Below are 7,500 nucleotides of genomic sequence, written 5' to 3' on the forward strand. Positions count from 1 at the left end.
TGAGTCTTTTTTGACATGTTTTCCAGTGAAAATATGTAAAGAGCCTTGAAACAAGACATGTACTTGAGAAGCAACACTGCATAAACTAGTAAGGCTCTCATATGTTTTAAATCTCGGATATACAGTAAGTGTATATTTTTCACTTGTTTTAAAATAAACAAGAAGAATCTGCCAGTGGTGTTGAAGTTGGTATCAAGAATCCTGCCGTTTCACTGCTGCCGGTTCTGATATTCTGACGTTCATTGTGATGTTTCCCCTCAGAATCTACGAGCGAGTGGTGGCTGTTCCTCTGATGGAGATCCCGGAGGACACGTCGTTCTGGGTCGGACAGAGAAACAGCGCTCATGGCTTATTCAAGGTATTTCATCCTCATCCCACAGGAGAATGACGAATCGTCACAAACACAGAGGCTGCTTCTCTTCCTGAGGCTTTCTGTGTGGAGAGGAAACATGCGGCGCACTGTAACTTCACCCTTCCCTTCTTTCTTCACTCGTTATTTGATCAGACCGACAGAAAAGATGGATTAAAAATGCAAAATAGCATTTTCTGCATTTGCCAGACGCCCTGATCTTACAGTGCACACAACATGTGCATTGTTTATCAGTACATGCATTTTCTAAGAGTCAGACCCGTGAGCTTTCATGCCGGACACTCGCTGAAGTAAACAGTAGATTTACTAAATAGTGTAGTGTATAGTATTTATTGATGATACATATATACAAACTATTGTGGTTATTGTGTATTTCAAACACAGTTGCGTGTGTATGTGAGTGTGTGTGAGTGAGTGCATGTGTTTGTGAGTGTGTGAGTGTGTTTGTGAGTGTGTATGTGAGTGAGTGTATGTGCTTGTGAATGTGTGTGTGAATGTGAGTGAGTGTATTTGTTTGTGAGTGTGTGTGTGTATGTGAGTGTGTGTGTGAGTGAGTGAGTGTATGTATGTGTTTGTGAATATGTGTGTGTGTTTGTGTATGTGAGTGTGTGTGTATGTGTATGTGAGTGTCATGGAGCCTCTTTGAGATCTGAAGTGTCTTCAGGTTGTTAAAAATCTCCAGAGTTAATTGTCAGATGTGAGGCTGGAGGTCGTTTGCGGTTCTTGACGATCTCTCACTCCGCCTCCTGCTTCTGTCTCCACGGAGACGCTGATTAGAGCTTAACCACTCCAGAAAAAAACAAAAGCGTGTTTTTATCCCTTATTTGCATAGACACATCACAGATATCTGCCGTTTCATTTCCGTCATGTCCAGGACGTTGGCTTTCATCTTCCACACCATCTCCTTTCCCCAAGAACTTTAGGCAGAAAAGGCCACTATAGCCGCTATAAGTGTAATAGATGTCGTTCACACTCTAACTCAACACAATATCGATGTGGACTTTGAGACGCCGGTGATCAAAGACACCGTTACTGTTCGATTAGTGAAGATTCCACAGCTGTTGACCCGACGATTGCCTCTAATTTAAAAAATCACTGCATGCAAGTGTGTGTGTGTGTGTGTGTGCGTGAGTGTGTGTGTGTGTGTGAGTCAGTGTGTGTATGAGTGTTTGAGTGAGTGTGTGTGTGTGTGTGTGAGAGTGTACCTGTTTTTCTATCCCGGTGGGGACTTCAACCTGAATGCACACAGACTCATGGGGACTCGTGTCACAGTGGGGACCTAAATTGAGGTCATGGGTAAACAAGCTTATAAATCATACAGAATGAGTTTTTTTGGAAATGTAAAAATGCAGAAAGTTTTCTGTGATGGGTAGGTTTAGGGGTAGGGTTAGTGTGCGTGTGTGTGTGTGTGATAGGTAGGTTTAGGGGTAGGGTCAGTGTAAGGAGATAGAATATACAGTTTGTACAGTATAAAAACCATTACGTCTATGGAGAGTCCCCACAAAGATAGCAAACCAGACAAGTGTGTGTCTGTGTGTGTGTGTGTGTGTGTGTGTGTGTGTCAGTGCGTGTGAGTGTGTGTGTGTCAGTGTTTGTGAGTGTGTGTAAGTGTGTGTGTGTGTGTGTGTGTGTGGGTGTGTGTGTTTCAGTGTGTGAGTCAGTGTTTGTATGAGTGTGTGTCAGTGTGTGTGTGTATGAGTGTGTGTGTCAGTGTGTATGAGTGTATGAGTGTGTGTGTCAGTGTGTATTTGTGTGCGTATGAGTGAGTGTGTTTGTGTCAGTTTGTGTATGAGTGTATGATTGTGTGTGTGTGTGTGTGTGTGTGTGTGTGAGTGTGTGTCTTTGAGTGTGTGTGAGTGTATATGCGCGTGTGAGAGTGCATGTGTGAGTGTGTGTGTGTCTGTGAGTGTGTGTGTGTGAGTGTGTGTGTTTGTGTCAGTGAGTGTATATGCTTGTGTGTGAGTGCATGTGTGAGTGTGTGTGTCTGTGAGTGTGTGTCTGTGAGTGAGTGTAGATGCGCGTGTGAGAGTGCATGTGTGAGTGTGTGTGTTTCTGTGAGTGTGTGTGTGTGTGTGTGAGTGTGTGTGTTTGTGTCAGTGAGTGTATATGCTTGTGTGTGAGTGCATGTGTGAGTGTGTGTGTCTGTGAATGTATTTGTGAGTGTGTGTGTGTGTGTGTGTGTGTGTGTGAATGAGTGAGTGTATATGCGCGTGTGAGTGCATGTGTGTGTGTGTTCGCTGACTTGCAGAGAAACTAAATTACATCCCGAGTTCCTATAAATCCAGAGCGTTCACCTCTATTTCCCTCTCATTGCTATGGAGAATCTGGAGAAACCGGCATCAGCTTTTGAATTTATGGTTGGAAAATTGAAGAGGCAAGACAATTTCGAAAACAATTTCTCATAAGTCACGGCGCTCTGCTTCTGCGAGGGCCGAAGGAAAGGCTTTCTGGGCCGGTTGCCACGGCGACAGAGTGTGTGTTCGCGACCAGCGCATGGAGGCCAATCAAATTAAGGCACATATGAAACAAATTCAATATGTATCTGCTTGTTTTGCTTATCAGAGTGGGACAGTGGCGACTGGGAGCTGTTATTACGCTCTCGCCACCCACATCATTTCCTCTCGCGACGCCTATTATGTCCAATTACCAGAGTGCGCGGCCTTGTCCACCTGCTATTAAACTCTCCGCGGTTCCCCACGCACTAGCGCTGGTTTCATCTCCGCTGGAGTGAGTGAGGCGTTTGATTAGCGACGAGTCGGGAACTTCTTCACGGGGTTCGGGTCTTTCAACGTCTCAAAGAAGCTGTGGATGTTCATACGGTGTCCTGAAAATGCGTCTGTCATCGAGGTTTGGGTTAATAAAGAGAGAGACTTGTTTTCCAGTACATATATCTAAACATTTTTAAATCAGGATACATTTACCGGAGACGAACTATATATTCCTAGAACAAATATCTGCCAACTTCTTAATTCAAAGGGAAAACGTGTTTATTTTTCTGACTGCACTTGTGAAAACAAGAACAAATATCTGCCAGTGCAGTCAGAAAAATAAACCTGGTTTAACAAACTCACGTCTTTCAGTCTTAATATCTTCAGTCATTCTCCTTCTCCGGTAAATGTATCTTGATTTAAGAACGTTTAGATATTTGTGTTGGAAAACGAGACAGAAATACTGAGGAAGAACATCATATTCTGTGGTGGAAAATACTTTCTAATGGCTTCAAAACTACTATTAAATAAAAATAAACATGAATTATTAGTGTTAAAGCTAGCAGCGCTAAAATACACAACCTAAATATTCCAGAAAAATGCATTACATTTTTAAAAAAAAAGAACAATCATATAGTGAATACTAAGTTGGAATAACAGATAAATACATAAATAGACATTTAAAATCAAATGTAACGCAGCACATGCAAACAAGGTTATTACAATGTTATTACAATGTTATTACAATCTTTCTCAGTGGAAGTTTTTTAAATATATTTTTGAAAGAAGTCTCTTCTGCTCACCAAGGTTGCAATTATTTGATCACAAATACAGTCAAATCCGTAAAAATCGTGAAATATTATTACGATTTAAATCGTTTTCTATGTGAATATATAGTAAAGTGTAATTTATTCCTGTGATCAAAGCTGAATGTTCAGCATCATTACTCCAGTCTTCAGTGTCACATGATCCGTCAGAAATCACTCTAATATGATGATTTGATGCTCAAGAAACATTTATGATTATTATCAATGTCGAAAACAGTCGTATTTGTGTGTAAACTTGATACATTTTATTTCTCAGGATTCTTTGATGAATAGAAAGTAAAAAAAAAACAGCATTTATTTGAAAAAGAAATCATTAATATAGTCACTTTTGATCAATTTATTGCGCCCTTGACTGAAACATAAATGTTTACATTTTAGACGCTGTCAATGTGTTGATTTTGACATAACTAGTGTTTTGCATTAAAAAGCACTGTTTCACCCAAACACCTCCGGATCATGCTGATTATAATAAAGGATAATCTCCACATGGCATCCGGCATCAGTTGGACTGAATCCTGAATAAAATGTGCAAGTTTGATTCGACACGGAGATAAAACCTCTAAATATAAACCGCAAATCGAAACTATGAGACAAGCAATATGGCTTTACAGGTGCTAATCCGGAGAACATGTCCTGGGAAAAGGTCAGGCTCATCCGCGTCCGTCCTTCTGCTCTCTTAATAGTGTTTTAAGCTTTCTGTTCATATTCTGCCGAGCAAATAAAAGCAGCCTTGAACATCTAAAAGCCACAATTTCAGAACCTGCAGCAGGATTTTACCCATAATGCACTGCTGAAGGACTGGTGGTGACTGTATAGAGGGGCATTCCTTACTTTCCATGTTAATAACCGTGCACATTTTTCCTTTTTGGGTCAGAATTTCTGCATGTGCATTATTAGAGCAGTGCAAGGTCTTCATTTGTGTGTTCATTGGTCTTCAAGTGCTCGTTGGATAAACTCTCTCAATTCTATTTAATGCCATGCAAAGTGTCATTAAATGTAATGAATGTGTCTGATTCATCTCTGCTCTGATCTAAATGTGTGTTTGAACCAAGCGGCAACCTTCCAGTCTCTCTCTTGAATCCAACACTGAAGTGACTTAAACTGCAGTTCATCGACTGGCCACTAGAGACCGGCTGCAGAGAGTCAATCCCATAGACACGCATGTTAAAATGCCCAACTTTACAGCAGAAAAAAAAACATGTTTACAGTCTGGTGCAAAAAGTGGTTTTGGTCTGAATAGATAATTTTGTCCTTCATGAAAACTGTGAGGGGGGGGGATTTTTTATAACTCATCCGTTTAAATTATATTAATCCTTAAAGTTCTGCATAATTAAGGGCGTGGCCACTTGATTGACAGGTGAATTGCCGCTGATGTCACTGCTAGCCGTTACGTCACCTCAGCTAATCCGCCTCGCTGCACATTTTCGTTTATCCGGGAGTGACTCCGCCCACTTTGGGCTTCAAAAACGCTCAAAAACCGAAACCTACGGGTGACGTGACGGACACTACGCCCATATGTTTTTACAGTCTATGGTCTGAACTGATTGGCGTGTGTTTTCCATGCAGGGAGTGATGCAAGACCTTCAGATCCTTGTAATGCCTCAAGGATTCATCACACAATGCCCGGACCTCAACCGTAGTACGTGCCGTTAATTACTAAACTTTGTTTAGTCCTTCCGTTATGATGACAAGCGCATCTCATTTACGTCTCTTTCTTTCTTAGCCTGTCCGACCTGCAACGACTTTCATGGACTCGTGCAGAAGATCATGGAGCTTCAGGACATCTTGGCCAAGACCTCCAGCAAGGTGACGAACTCAAAATCTCTGAATAATTGGATTAATTTAATTTCATCCTCTGGAATGTGAATCGGAATTTCAGTTATTTTGGAAAAAATAATAATTATTGCATTAACTGATGTCGCTCCAAAACACACGTGTGCTTTTATTTTCAATCTCCATTAGATTAATAAAAAAATTACTCCAAGTTACTTGCAATTTTATTTTTCCACCACCTGTGGCGATAGAGAGGCTAAAGTTATGTAGTGAACCTTTAAAGCCACACCGCGGAACTTTTGCGGGCGCTAGGGGCACTAGACCTGGAACTTTCACGTCTAGCGCCCCTAGAGGCCACAAGCGCCGCAGCACTGTCGCGAAAGTCTAGAAGACAGTATATCAGAGCCTATGGTCACGTGACGGCCGTAAAGCGATACGTTCTCCAGGTCACATGACCTGTTCAACGACGGTCCGTCTCCTCCAAACTTACATAGGCGGTATTTCAAGAGGGCAGCCCCGCTCGGAGCATTAATAGTGTCAAACGCTGTATATTGGGCTGAGGAATCATTTAAAATAACTCGTATGCGTCAACTCTTTAGGTCACAAAGTCCACGGTGTGGCTTTAAATAAACAAAATACAAACAAGAAAATACTATCTACACTGCAAAACATGTTCTTCCTCAGTATTTTTGTCTTATTTTCCAGCACAAACATGTAAATATTCTTAAATTAAGATACATTTACTGGAGAAGAGGCAAAAATGACTGAAGATATTAAGTCTTGTTTTCTGTAGTGAGTTAAACTTAAAATAAGAAGAAATATCTTTAATTATTTGTCTGACTCCATTGGCAGATATTCATTCTCGTTTTGAGCACAAACTCACTTTATTTTAATCATTTATTCAGAAAACAAGACTTAATATCTTCAGTCATTTTGCTTCTCCAGTAAATTAATCTTGATTTAGGAATATTTAGATATTTGTGCTGGAAAACAAGACAGAAACACTGAGGAAGAACATCATGTTTTTGCAGTGTAAGTCTTTCTACTTCAAAATTTCACTTCTAATTCAGTGTGTTGTCATTTCTTAGAAATTTGTTTTAAAGTATTTTTTTTTGTGTATACACATTAGGAGGCATTTCTAATATTCAGTATTAATATCACCTAATGTGTCTGTATATTATCCATATGATGTGTACGTGAACATATTTATGGGTAAGTCATACTGAAAAATGAATGAAAAGCTACAATTACAGCAGTTGACATGAATTTCTTTCCAACTTAATATAATAATTATAGTTCTGGATCTTCTTTGGTTTCTTCAGATTGATATTTAAAAGTATTTTCAACTCAGCTGAAAGCCTCAGTCCCGGTCTGGCAGTAAACGCAGCACATTTCTCCCGTTTTTGTTTGACAGATGAATCCGAGCCCAGTCTTTGGGAACATCTGGGCTGCGTCTGTGCTATGAATTTAAAGTCTTGTTTATGTTGTTGTAATAACTCACAGCTGCCAACTGCACAAAACTCTGGCGCTGATGAGGAAAAACTCCTCTGATCGAGCGTGTCAAAATAACTCCGGCTTAATGAAAAATGCAAACAGCCGATCGCAAATGATCAATCAAGTACGGGCGTTTGCTCATCTGTTTTCTGTCAGAAATGGAGTGTAATTGGGGTGAGGTGGGGTGCTTTTCTTCTCAGCTGTCTCTGGCCGAGGAGAAGATGCAAGGCCTGGATTCGTGTTACTGCGAGAGAACGTGTCACGTGAAGGGAGTGACCTACCGAGAGGAGCAGACGTGGACCGACGGGTGCAAGAACTGCACGTGCTC

At 40.8% G+C, this 7,500-nt stretch overlaps 1 protein-coding gene across 1 annotated transcript in view; it reads left to right on the forward strand.

Moving 5' to 3' along the window:
* Positions 1–261: 261 nt before the first annotated feature.
* Positions 262–7,500, forward strand: part of LOC308686649 (protein kinase C-binding protein NELL2a-like) — a gene marked incomplete at both ends in the record, with an annotated part of 17,648 nt that continues 10,409 nt past the window's right edge. Inside the window, 4 exons of the mRNA XM_081395088.1 lie at positions 262–358; positions 5,472–5,544; positions 5,629–5,711; positions 7,373–7,500. The exon at positions 7,373–7,500 is cut by the window's right edge and continues 1 nt beyond it. Coding sequence (XP_081251214.1) covers positions 262–358; positions 5,472–5,544; positions 5,629–5,711; positions 7,373–7,500 — 381 coding nt within the window. The remainder of the gene's footprint in view (positions 359–5,471; positions 5,545–5,628; positions 5,712–7,372) is intronic.

This window comes from Scardinius erythrophthalmus (genome assembly GCF_964197995.2).
Source record: "Scardinius erythrophthalmus genome assembly, contig: HAP1_SCAFFOLD_582, whole genome shotgun sequence".
NCBI classification, from domain to species: Eukaryota; Metazoa; Chordata; class Actinopteri; order Cypriniformes; family Leuciscidae; genus Scardinius; species Scardinius erythrophthalmus.